Genomic DNA, 13,114 nt, shown 5'->3' with positions numbered 1-13,114 from the left:
AAATAGTCTGAACAGCCACTTAATGGCAAATAAACAGAGCTGACTGTGAACATGAAAAGATCAGGGGGGAAAAAATTTAAAAAAAAAAAATCACAGAACCCACAAGCAGCTCGAGAAAGTGCAACACAGCAAAAACCATGAAAACATGATCTAAACACATGAACACAGAGGCCAGCTTTGGTTTATTTATTTTCATACACATTTACTGATCTTAGCAACAATGAATGAATAATTTTAAGACTGCAGTAGTACAAAGTTGTTGTGCAACTTTTTAGTTTGTTTCAACCCACAAATAAATATAGATTTATTTAGATGTATTTAGTATACATTTAGTATACTTCTCCTAGTAAAACATTATGGGCCAGCTATATTCAGAATTTCAGCTGAGACCTTCAACAAGTGGTTATCCAATGTCATTTTCTGATGTATTTAACAAATACTCCATAGAAGTATTTTTTAAGTAACCAAGTAAACTGAGGAAAGAGATTCTTCTGCAGCCCCAGTCATGGGCAGCTCTCTACTCTTCTTCACTGAAAACTGAAAATACTCTGTCTTAAAAAAAAAAGAAAAACAAAAAAAACCAAAAAAACCAACAACAGGTTTTTAGTGTTAGATTTTCCCAAATAATTTGAACACAACAGCATTCACTTGAGAGTACCTAAAAAGAAAAGGAAGGCTAAAAAATTAACTCCAGTGCTATGCATTACCCATAATTTTGTCTAAAATCAAGCTATGGTTTGCAGCTCCCAACACACACAGTTAACATGACTGACCTTGTTGAAATCTCACTGGGTAAGCAAGATAGCCCTAAAAAAAGAACACCAGGCCCTCACGATTAATTGCTAACTATTAATAAATTAGCATATTTCTCCCTCTTCTCCCAGGCATACCTATAAATAAATATACCTGCCCGAAAGCTTTACCAGGAATGGAAATCAGAGTATTTCATGATATAACAGGCTCAGGAATAAGTGATATCCATGAACTACTGAGGAAGAGAATAACCCAGCCTGGAGTGCAATGAAGAGACCAAAGCAGGCACGTGATCCCCAGCTAGCTGAGTCTACAGCTACAGCGACAAAGGCCAAATTGTAACGGAGCCTCACAACGGAGGCTTCTAACCACAAGCGCGTCAAACTGTCTTTACCGTGTAAAATTTGGCTTGAAGTCACAACTCACATAAGTATGTGAGGCCTGGGGGCAGCGGGAAGAGACAGATCAGGCTACAGCAAACAAAAGAGGACGCACAGCGATGTTCTCTAAGTGACATTTCTCACACAGGAGGCTCTATCCCATACGCAGCTTTCTTGCCTCTTGCATCTTTTGAGGAACGACCTTAGCTGTGGGGTTTTCAGTAGCCAGGGGCTTCTGGGACCAGAGGAAATTTCTCCACATGATCAGATTGCTCTCTTCCCTTCAAACTGTTGCTATGCCAGTAAAATTATGCCACTTTTGTGCTGGAGATTTCTCCATGTGCATAGCCGTATGGAACTGCATGGGTTCTTGCTGGTTTCTGGACCCAGGATAGCCCAGAAAACTGTAAGCCCACAATCAATCAAATACCAGCAGTTTACTGCAGATGTGCTACAACTTCCATGGCCATACGCCTGTCCCACAATAACCTGAATAACTCCAGGAATCCCTCCTGAGGAGCTCTGGGGGAATTCAGTCTCGTGGGCACACGAGGGAGTGCTGTGAGATACAGGTGAGGACTTTGAGCCCATAAGTATCTGAGTCTGCACAGGAGCAAGACCGCAGGTCAACCACACCACCATCCGGGTGTTAGTTTATACCCCAACAAGGATCAACTCAAAAAAAACCAAACACACATACACCTATCTTCTCAGTATAGTCAGGAAAACAGTGCAGGCTGTATCACTCAAAGAGCATAAACTCCACGTCAACCCAGCCGCAAGTCAAATCAACACAGCATCCTCGCCAAAGTAGTACCTTTTCATTGTGGAATATGGCCCCTAAATACTATCTGAATTTGTGTCACACCATCACTTCTTCCAGACAGAAATCGAGGAGGTGCTTATGAAAATATCAGGTAGTTTTCAAACACTGATGTTGTAGCTAAGAAGTTATCACATCCTTGGTCAAAGCTTGAGAAATGCTTCACCTACACAGAAAATTGCTAGTGAGTAAAAGCACAACTCTTCCTCAGCAGCTTCAGTTTAACTAGAGCAACTCTTCCTAGCTACATAGCCTGCTACTGTCAGTACAGCGCACTCTGCCAGAAAAAACACCCTTGTTTGCAAAAAAATAGCAGCATTCTAGTCTGAATTAGCAAGAGAAGACAAGCAACTGAGTTTTGTATCAGCTGTTGTGGGTAACAATGAACAGCACTTTTTATTTAAAACCTGACTACAAAAATCTAAAAATATTCTTGTTCAGCTTACTAATTCTTGATAGGTTCTATTTTAAATTCTAGATAAATGCTATTTACAGTATTTACCTAGGAGTGAACAGCTCAAAATCACAGAACAAAACTTTTCAGGATAAGAGTTGCCTTGTTAAAGTTAGTTCAAAAGCCACTTAAAAAAAAAAAAAAGAAAAAAAAAGGCAAGTTCACCAAGAGCAGATAAGCTAACAGTCCAGCAGTGGTCATACAGCTTACTTTTGGACTTTGCTTTTGGGGTTTGTTTCATGGAACAGGGGGAAGTTTCCGTGCTTCTTTTGGTTTGGAGAAGTTACTTAAAAAAAAAAAAATTTATAGGTGTTTGATTGTAAAAAGATTGGGGGGGGGGGGGGGAGGGATTCCTTGAGAAATATTCTCAGTTTTACCTTGAACATTAAAATGGACTAAATCAGACCACTTACTTCCACTACTCTCTACATTTTTCCAAGATGTTTCTATCGCTGTAAAATAAGCATGCATCATTATCTGCAAAACCGATCTCCCAACTGAGAGCTGGAATCTCCCACCACAGTTATTTACGTCATTCTTCTAGAATACATCTCCATGGCACCACAGCACTAACTATAGGCAGCAGATATCACCAGCCAAATATTTTCAGTCAGAGGTTGACCAGTGCAGTGAAGATCATGGTATCACCCTTCCTAGACGGCACGTGTAAGAAAACAAATGGCATGAGCCCCTCTCCAATCACTTGTTTTATAAAACTAACCTTGAGAATTAAATATAATATTCATAAGGTAACATACAGAATATTGGTCTTTGGTCAAACACACAATGCAGTGGTTGTGAACTACACAGTAAATAACTATTTCAGGTTAAAAATAAACTATGAAACATGGTGCTAACAAGGCTGTTAGCTAGCTATTAAAGTGTCAATTTTAATGTGCAGAGATGAAAGCGTAACCATAAAGAAAAATTTTCCACATCTCCTTTCTTTATTACAGTCTTGTCATGCAGGGAGTGACACAAAATGATGCTGTGCACCGAAGAGGTCAAAAGCTTACCTAGAAACTGAAAAACAACAGCAGAAACAAAAGTCACCAGCAGTCTTTAATTTATTCCTTTGCATTTCAAAGGACACGTGTTTGCATTAGTCAGATCCACCTCCCAACTACAGCCAGCCCTCAAATTACGCTGCATAACACTAATTGAGGGTCCAGCTAAAGAGTTACCTGTTCAAGGAACCTGCGAGTAAAATAAATTATGCAAGAAAGCAAGCCAAGCATGCTTAAGTATAATAAAGCCTTTTAAAATGATTAGCAGGTTTACTCTTTAATCTGGCAAGGTAGCAAGCTTTCAGCACCCAAGAGAAAAAACACAATGAAGGAAAAGCATTATATAAATACTCCATATGCCAAAGCAAAAGGCTTATTTCATTGGAACAATGCACTCCTGTTTAAACCAATACCAATCAGAAAAAAAAAAAAGGATATCTTTCTGTGGAAGTTATTTATACGTTAACGCATAACTTCACAGGACGTTTGTATGGAATCCTCTTCTCACAAAGGCTGCTTGGACGGTCCCTCACTGGCACCGGCCCCTTCGTGCACATGTTCCCGCTCAGGAGGGCTGGGAGTATCCATCTCACGCTGTATGAAAACATGAGCCTGCTTTCCAAATTTGCCTCAGTCTTGAACCAAACTACTGCCAAGTGCTGACCACAGGCACGCAGTCTAATCAGCATTATGGTCCTGAGACAGAGGAGTAATGGCTGCTATAAGTAAGTGCCGCTTCTAATCCAGGGAAACTTTCACCTCTGAAAGCATTCCTAACTTCACACCAACTGCAACTCCAGCAAAGCCTGTGAAAACACTTTAGGTAATAAAAGATGATCACACCAAAACGTAGTCCTACAAGAAAACAGAAGTACATTCCCTAAATCAAAAATCCCTCACCTAACTCACAGCTATTTCCTTTTTGATTTATTCCATGTAGAGCGGGAACTGCGACAGCAACATCCCAATCGGCATTCAGAAAGCACCCGCAGAGTCCAACCCGATTTGACAAAACTGAGGTTCAACCTGCCTTCGAAGAAAAGCCCGAAGATACCCAGCACTGCAGAGGTCCCCCACGGCAGGAACGGGGCACGTCGCGGGTGCAGCCCACGACCCAGCGCCCGCTTCGTCCCCACCTTCTCTCTCCCACCCGAGCTCCCCGCAGCGGGACGCGGGGCCGGGCTTCCCAGGCGCCTCCTTCGCACCCCCGTCCCGCTGAGGCTTTCCGCAGCTATGTCAACAGCGTGAAGAAACCTCGAAGCAGAGCAGACAGTTTCGATAGCCGGGAGAGGGAAGGAAACAAGCACGCACACCAGAGACGAGGGGTGGGAGGGAGGGATGGACGGACGGACAGACAGACGAAGAGGCCGCTATTCAACTCTCCGAGCGGGAGCCCAGCATTTTAATCCCATCCCCGTTAAATAGGATTAAGGGTTCTTGCTTACTTGAGCTAGTTTATAAAGTTTTTGCTTAACTTACAAAACTGAAGATTTTTCGACCAGCGAGCGGCTTTTGCTTGAAAAGCTGGAAATTAACTTCTTATATCTGCCCGACGGAGAACAGTTACTATCTCTATGCAAGCAGACTGGCCCGCACGACCACAGAAGGGGATCGAGCCCCGAGGAGCCCCCACTGCAAATACATGTACCCCGAGCCAGCCACCCTCACACAGCCCGGGCTAAGATCACCCTCCCCCCCTTCCCCACGTCCAAAAAAACCCTAAAACCTACAACGCGAAGCACGCACAAGTGCACTCACAGGTAAGGAGACAAGTCAGGAAGGAGCGATAAGCCGCCAGCTCCCAAGCACCACGTCGGGGGAGTCCCGGGGCTCAGCCGGCGGGGAGGCCACGGAGCCGGGGCCGGGGCTGGCACCGCCGCGGCGCGGCGCTGGCAAAGGCGCCCGGCGGCGGCCCCGCTCGCCCCGCCGGCCATGCGGCCACCCCGCCGGGGAGCCCGGCTTCGGGGAGAGAAGCCACGGCGGCCAGCGCTACCCCGCCGGGCGGTGGGTCACCCCTGAGCCCGACACCGGAAAGTTCCCGCGGCGCAACCCGGGCCGGGCCGGTGCCCTCTTACCCTTAGTCCAGTCCACCACTTGCTTCGGGCTCCACCTGGTCACCGGCTCCATGGCGGGCTCAACCCCGCCAGCACCAACCCCCGCAGGAGACGGCAGCCGCTCTCCTCCGGACGCGGACTCGTCCCCCCTCAGGCTCCCATCCCGGCAGCGCCGCTCTGGGCCGCCCCCTCCTCGGCCTGGCTCCTCCCGCCGGCCGCGGCCGGACCCGCCCCGCTGCCGCTCCGCCCACAGGTGCTGTCCCCGTGGCGGGCCGGGCCGGGCGCCGCCGTTAACGGACGGTTCCGCCCCACAGCGGCCGCTGCGGGGCGGAACCGTCCGTTAACGGCGGCGCCCGGCCCGGCCCGGCCCCGTGCTTGGCAAAGTGCCGACGAGAAACTTCCCGGGGTCCCTGCGGCTTCTCCCGGGAAGGGGAAGGAGAGAAGGCGGCGGCTGGGGGCAATGCTTTTAAACTCATGTTCCTTTTCAGACCCTCCTGCCCCTCCACAGGCCGTAAAGAAAGTCCCAAAACCATGAAATAACCTGACACTTCGCCTAACACTTTAAATTTCATTACTGTCTATCAGCCACCTCCAGCTTTGACTTCGTTGGGTATAAATCTGCGCAGAAGGGACGCTCCGAAGCAGCACGGTAGCTGAGACCACGCTACAGGACCCCTCAGGTGCGCCACGTCCGAAAGCCATCGCTCTTGGGATCATGTGGTGACACAAATCTCACTTTTCTTTAGAGCAAGGTGCAGTTTTAGCTCTCCTAGGTGTGAAGACCAGCCTGGGAGATTTAGAGAATCCAGGCAGAGAGCAGGTGAACAGGAAGAGTAATTATTACTAGAAACAGGAATTGCTATTAGTCATATCACCCCTACTGTCATATTAACATTGCTTAATTTGTACTCAGCGATTAATGTGACTTTTTTTTAAATGAACATATTTCGGAGGCTCAAGATTTCCATGTACACAAGGCGGGGAGGCCCACCGCCAAGGCGGCTGTGTCCGGTGATCCCCTGGTGAGGAAAGGGAAGGAGCGGTGGATGTGTGGGACGTTTCCCCTTGCCGCAGTTTGCAGGGGGTGGCCTGGCAGGCAGCAAGGCGGCGATTCGGGAGTTGTCCAGCATCCTGCCCCGGGAGCGGCAGCCTGCCCACGGCGTGGAGTGGTGGCCGGGCTCCTCACCCCGCGTCCGTGGCGGTTCCGTGTGAGTCACAGCCCCGTGGCAATTTTAGCAGCAACTGCAGGCTGCCTTCAACCGCGCTTTTCCCAATATTGCCATTTGGGTTTTTTATTTCTGAATCCTGCACTTAAAGGAGTCCTTGGGTGCAGAGGCCGCTTCGCCATAATAGATTACTTCTGTTTTGCTGCCTTCGCTTGGGAGCTACATTAAGCCATCCGGTGTGCCTCAGGCTCGCTTTCCTTGGAGGAAATGCGTCGCTGTGTCCTAGCTACCTCCTGAAGCCCATGTAAGCCCCTAGTGAGTCTCAGCCTCTACTCAGAGGTTTAAGCGCTGACCTCCAAAACTGTGTGCCTAGCGTACTGACCTCCACCATTCCTTGCTACCAAACATATAATTCAACCTACAACGACTTTTCCATTAGCAAAGCAGCAAGGAGACATGGAGAAACCAAGTATTTTTATCACATGCATCACTTAGGGGATCTGGCTCAGCAACAAATTCCAGCCTGAAGCCCTTTTGTAACATGTGCGAAGGTCTTGCTGTTCCTCTTCCTCGGTGAGAAAGAGCAGAGTGAACTCTGCTGGGACAATAAGACTGTGAAATTTTAACTTGGCAATATTAGAGAGCAGGCAAGCAGCTGGGATTTCAGACTGTCCGGTATCCCACTGTTTTCATCAGCTCCCATCTCTATCCATCTGTTATCCCTAGTCATGTACTCAAAATGTAGGCTCCTTGGGACAGGGGCTGTCAGTTCTGTGCGTGGCTGTGCAGCGCCCAGCTGTGCAGCGCCCAGCTTTCCCACCGCAGCGCCCAGCTGTGCAGCGCCCAGCTGTACAGTGCCCAGCTTTCCCACCGCAGCACAAACAGCTGCCTCCCTGCAGGCGGGTGAGAGCAGGCACTGGTGCAGACCCCTGCCATGGGGTCAAGAAGCGACATTTCACAAGTTCTAGTTTTAGGAAGTAGCAGTTAAAAAAAAAATGGTCTTTTTGCATGTGTACCTAAAACCTAGTAATTTGTTCATTCTTTTTGTTACATGGTGGTTGAAAGTGTATTTTTAGTTCTTGATTATAAAGTCAATTCATTATAGCAAATTTATTTATTTGCTTTTTAGTTTGTGAAATATTAAGCCTGTCAGTTAACCTCTCTGCCTGTTTGAAAGATTAAAATGCAGTTCACCGCAGCTTTAATATTGGTGTGACAACAAAAAGTTTCTCGATTCCCCATTGAATCATGTGTCATCCACAATCAAAGAGCAAAAAAGCAGCAGCTCTCCCCCCCTCGCAGAGGCCTGAGCAAACAGACGGGCCTTGCCATGTGCCCTGCTAATGGTTTCACAAGGGTTAATGTAACAGTGCTTCTGTCTTAACTACACAGATGCTTCCCCAGGTTGCAGGCAGGAAAGCAAATGTCTCTCGCCGTTGGTGTTTGGAGCATTCATCTGCTGTCATCCTTCTCTGTCACAGGTCTTGAGCCAGTCCCTGCGTCTGGTTTGGATAAGATGAGCACTGTATTTTGTGAGAAAGGCATGCAGATCTGGTCACTTGCTAGCAGATTGCCAATCTGATAAATCCATTATTCATTGATAGCATTTTTTGTAATTTGCAAAATGACAAATCTATTTTTTTTTTTGCAGTGGCTCTCTGTTCTTTTACTACGTTATGTCCCCCACCAGCAGCTGCTTTACAGCCTGCTCTGGACAAATGAAATGGGGCTGACGGGGGAAGGCAGCATGTCTCCAGTTTCTCAAAGGGATTCACAGCTCAGTTGCTTACCTGTGCTACTCTTTCCAAGCCCAGATTGCAACTGTTCTTTTGAGTTGATTTTTCTCATGATTGCATCATCTCAATCTCCTCTTTATTTGAGATAAGATTAACTAGTAGTCAATTGGCATGATGCAATTAGAAGTTCTCTTTGTAGAATAAGGTATTTTTGTTCAAAAAATACTCATTGCCAAAAGAAATTAAAAAAAAAAATAAACCTCTGACTGATTTCCAGTAATGCCAAATCAAAAAATAACACTGCCCCTTTGCATGTCTTCAGATGCTCTGTGGGTTAGTTTATGAGTTTTGTGCCAGTATGGAGTATTAGGGAAGATGTGAGTTCACGTTCCCTGCTTGCAGCCTCGTGCAGAGTTCGTTGCTGTGGGAAGGACCAGACTACCAGCTCTCCAGAAGTGTATGTTTTTTCATTTGTTATAGTTTTCCAGCAATAAAAGTGATTTGATTCGAGAAGGAGATTTAGACCAATTGTTTGGTGATTTCCCGCTTTCTTTGTTTTCTTTCTTTTTATTTCCCCTTGCAGACCAGGTTTTCAAAGGGACATCAGGTTAGTTTGCATGGGCAGTCTGGCAACACACAGCTCAGTGTGGACCAGGATCGTGGTTCCACAGGCATGGACGCAGCACCGTGCACTCTCCTGTCACCCCACAGCAACGACTTCCAAAACAGTCGTAAACCCACAGCCGCACCCCTGTCAAGTTAGCAGAGGAAGCTACATAGTGTTTGTAACCTTGAGGTTTCTGTGCTGGCAGCTGGTCAGCAGAAGGAGGGCAGGTGATTCTTTATAACAGAAAGGCTGCTGGGCAAAACTTATCCTTTCCAAAAAAAAGTGTATTTGAATCATTGGAAAGGCTTAGCATCACTTCAGCAGCTATGTTGGCTCTAGTCTGACTTACCATTTTATCTAAACACAGTCTGATTGACGCTGCCTCTTAGGCCATAGTTTTCAATACCAAATCTGTGTGCTCCCAGGTCACCAGCTTGGATCTGTCATGCGTGGTAGGTAGACGATCACATTTCTGACAATGTAGTCAAAGTGTACAAGGATTGTATTCCAATTTTAAGCTGGCATCAGGGGCACAATGGTTGATCTAGCACAAAAACCTGCTGGTACAGAGAAGAACACAACAAAATTCATTGAACAGTTTAGAGTGTAGTGAGTTTGGACCAGGTTATCACTTTACATCACGTGGCTGTACCTGCAGCTGCTTGCGTCCCCTGACTGCTACATCGCAGTCTGCCTGTTACCAGACTTACTAGCAGCTACCAGAGCTATGCGGCAGGTCCCTGTGGGTAGTGCAGATTTGCACAGACAGCAGCAGCTCTGCACAGCTGCAGAGCTCCCTGCCTGTGGGGATGCAGGCTTGAGTCTTAAGCCCTTTCTCAAAGAGAGGTAACGGCTGTTACTCATCTCTAGAGAGGTGAATAAACAAGTGTTTAGCCAAAGTTCACATACCAAGTTTAAAAAGTGTGTTTTCTGTTCAGGGCCACAAAAAGTTATTTTTCTTACTGATTCAAATTTTTTAGAGGGGTCAGCATATTGCAGTTTGTAGCTTTGAGTGGAAAGGTTGTCCATCACTACTACTGTCACTACAAAAAAACGAGGATTTACATATGACTTTCCAAGCATTACCTTACTCACACACATGGTCCACAGAAGCCAGTAGGACTTCTTGCACAATAGCAAAGAATTTTACCCTACCTAACTAGAATATAGAGCTTCCCAGTAAGGTCAGTGAGTATATAAAGTTCATTTGGAAATTGCAACAGGTTAATTAACTGAGTCAGAGTGAGACAGGTTCAGAACTGGGTTTGGTTCTATAAGCATGTAATTAAAAAAATTGACACTAATGGGAAACTGTTGTTGCACAAGAATCAACATCTTACTTCTCGCCTTGATACTGGAATTGTTAGTGATGGATCTCTTCTATGCATGACAGCGTGGGAGATCTTGGTGTAGCCTGTTGAAAGAACTAGGTCTGCCTAGTCCTTTTTTGAAGACAGTGTATTCAAAGAGAGTCTTTTTCAGCTGGATGGGGTAAGGAGGATAGCCTCGGGGTCTTCCTGGCTTGATCACTTTGGAAAAACAATGTCCTGGCCATGCCTTCCCTGTGCCCTAGAGAGAACCGACTGACCAAGGTGTACTGTCATTGGATGTAATACTCTCATGAATTCAGAATGATTTTGGTAAAGCAGTTAAATTCTCAGTAAAACAAAAACAGTCATTTCAGATCAGACCAACTATATAAAAGTCTTGCCTTAAATGAAATACTGGCTGCCGAGAAAAGGAAGCATCAGAAAGTTATGAATTCTGGTCCCAGTGTTTGCACCAGTTCTTTTGGTGACCTGGACCAAATCATTTGATCTCTGTATTTCCATCTCCTCACCACTCAAAGGTTTATAATCTCTCATTGGTGAGAAATACCCTATTTTTCTTTATCCAGTATATTCTTTCCTTTCTAAATAACTGAAATATCTACAGAAATAAAAATAAATTTCTAGCTCCAGTTAATGGAAAGACTTCTAAGCCCTGGAACGTTTCTAAGTACAAAGGAGTAAGAAATGAATAGTTAGATAAAGATACAGATGTGGAGTGGTTCTAATGATTTTGCTAAATTCATTTAATTTTATGTGTACCTACATATTGTAAAAACCATTGTTATGGTTATGACCAGTTTATCAGTAATCAGAGTTAAGTTAGGAATACCTGTAGTGCTGATTTTGGCTGGGGTATAGAGTTAATTTTCTTCATAGTAGCTAGGATGGGGCTGTGTTTTGGATTTGTGCTGGAAACAGTGTTGATAACACAGGGAGGTTTTAGTTGTTGCTAAGCAGTGCTTATACTGAATCAAGGACTTTTCACCTTCCTATGCTCTGCCAGGTGCACAAGAAGCTGGGAGGGGACACGGTGGGGACAGCTGACCCCAGCTGACCAAAGGGCTATTCCATACCATATGGCGTCATGCTCAGCACAGAAACCTGGGGAAGAAGAAGGAAGGGGGGGACGCTCAGAGTGATGGCGTTTGTCTTCCCAAGTCACCATTACGCGTGATGGAGCCCTGCTTTCCTGGAGATGGCTGAACACCTGCCTGCCCATGGGAAGCAGTGAATGAATGCCTTGTTTTGCTTTGCTTGCGTGTGCGGCTTTTGCTTTCCCTATTAAACTGTCTTCATCTCAACCCGTGGGTTGTCTCATTTTTACTCTTCTGATTCTCTCCCCCATCCCACCGGGGGGGTGCGAGCGAGCGGCTGTGTGGGGCTTACTTGCCAGCTGGGGTTAAACCACGATGCCTACATATATCAATGGCTCTATCAGACTTCTTGTAGATTTTTTTTTCCATTACAAAGTTCCTGCACTACTTATTTCCTAAGAATAGAGCTGCATTGGATCCTGTACTTGGATTGTCCCTGTTTTCTTCCATTCAGGTTTAAAACAACCTACACAAGGTTCCTAGTTCGGTGAAAGTTGCCACTGCCTGCTGCTATAGGTGTGTATGTCTACATGTAAATATACATGTGTATATATGTACACTGATGATACTGTGCTAAACTGGTCGAAGCAGTAGGTAGAAAGGTCTTCTCCTGAAGTTTTTACTCAAAGAGAAATTCTCTAAACTTTATTGAGTAATTTTTTTTCATTCACGAGTGCAGAAATAGGCCTTACATTGCCGTGTATTTACATTTTTAATCCACTAGGCGATTTTATTAAGTAAGTCTCAAGTCACTGCACGGGAGTAATTTCCTCCACTGCAACCTTGTACTGAGGTAGCATGTTTTAGAAGAGGATCACAAATGTATTTTGCAAAATGTAAATTTATTATAAATATATTTTATAGTTAATAGAAATTGGATTATAAATTTATTTGGGCCTACCTCAGGTCTTTTTACCTGGCTAGGAAGCTGTCTGACTCTCAGGGAAATGGAGCATGGAAGTGATTTGTGTAAAATTACAAAACTCACCAATATCAATGCTTAAAGAGAAACTTAAAGTCAAATAGCAACATTTCTCTCTACAGAAATAGAGAGACAATTTTACCTGGTCCTCATTTCCCTGCCCAAATAGCACACAAGAAGAAAGACTTGTCTGGAATGCACCCTGTCAGTCAGTTTGATCGGATACAGAAGCATTATGTTCCCAAATGGAAATCTACTGCTGGGAGTTTAACACTAGCAAAAAGAAGCTTATGCTGATAGATCGGGGAAAGCACTTTGCAAAATTAGCAGGAGCAGCGTCTGTCCCATCTGCTGCAGATGTTTGTCCAGCAGTCATTTAACAAAGGCACACAGAAGTGGACCCAATCCTGCCTGACACCTGGAGAGGCAGAGAGGGTGAGATGTGGCGTGGTGCTGTACCCGTGGCAGGTGAAGCAGACATGGCACAGCCGAGCCCCCGGTGCAAGAGCAGAGGAGGAGGCAGAGGTCCCGTTCGGCTCCCTTCAAGCACCACCCTGCTCTGGGCTGAGGAAGTGTGGGGAGCAAGGCTGCGATGGCAGGCGGTGTGGAGGAGAAGGGTTGCCGGAGCAGGCGAGATGTCCCCACTACCCCTGAAGCCACACGCAGGTGGTGGAAACCTCCTCCTCCTGATGAAGGGGCACATGTGGGCCAAAGCAGGGACGACCATCTCTCTTATATGAGAGGTAGCACCAACACACCCTGTCCCATCTTTGTCTGGAAACTTGCT

At 45.8% G+C, this 13,114-nt stretch overlaps 1 protein-coding gene and 1 long non-coding RNA gene across 4 annotated transcripts in view; one reads left to right on the top strand and one right to left on the bottom strand.

Annotated features, from left to right (window-relative positions):
- The window catches only part of CNKSR3 (CNKSR family member 3), a 61,042-nt gene extending 55,380 nt beyond the window's left edge, over nucleotides 1–5,662 (bottom strand). Inside the window, exon 1 of the mRNA XM_075498959.1 lies at nucleotides 5,493–5,662. Coding sequence (XP_075355074.1) covers nucleotides 5,493–5,544 — 52 coding nt within the window. The 5' untranslated portion in view covers nucleotides 5,545–5,662. The remainder of the gene's footprint in view (nucleotides 1–5,492) is intronic.
- Nucleotides 4,350–9,334, top strand: LOC142408441 (uncharacterized). Of its 3 annotated transcripts, XR_012775291.1 has the most exons (4): nucleotides 4,350–5,177; nucleotides 5,960–6,151; nucleotides 8,119–8,169; nucleotides 8,289–9,334. It is a non-coding gene; the product is annotated as an uncharacterized LOC142408441 (long non-coding RNA). The 3 variants fall into 3 exon arrangements; XR_012775290.1 differs by lacking the exon at nucleotides 4,350–5,177 and having other exon boundaries at nucleotides 5,804–6,151; XR_012775292.1 differs by lacking the exon at nucleotides 4,350–5,177 and having other exon boundaries at nucleotides 5,804–6,151; nucleotides 8,030–8,169.
- Nucleotides 9,335–13,114: the final 3,780 nt, after the last annotated feature.

This window comes from Mycteria americana, chromosome 3, assembly GCF_035582795.1.
Source record: "Mycteria americana isolate JAX WOST 10 ecotype Jacksonville Zoo and Gardens chromosome 3, USCA_MyAme_1.0, whole genome shotgun sequence".
NCBI lineage: Eukaryota > Metazoa > Chordata > Aves > Ciconiiformes > Ciconiidae > Mycteria > Mycteria americana.
This window is presented reverse-complemented; position numbering and strand designations above follow the sequence as displayed.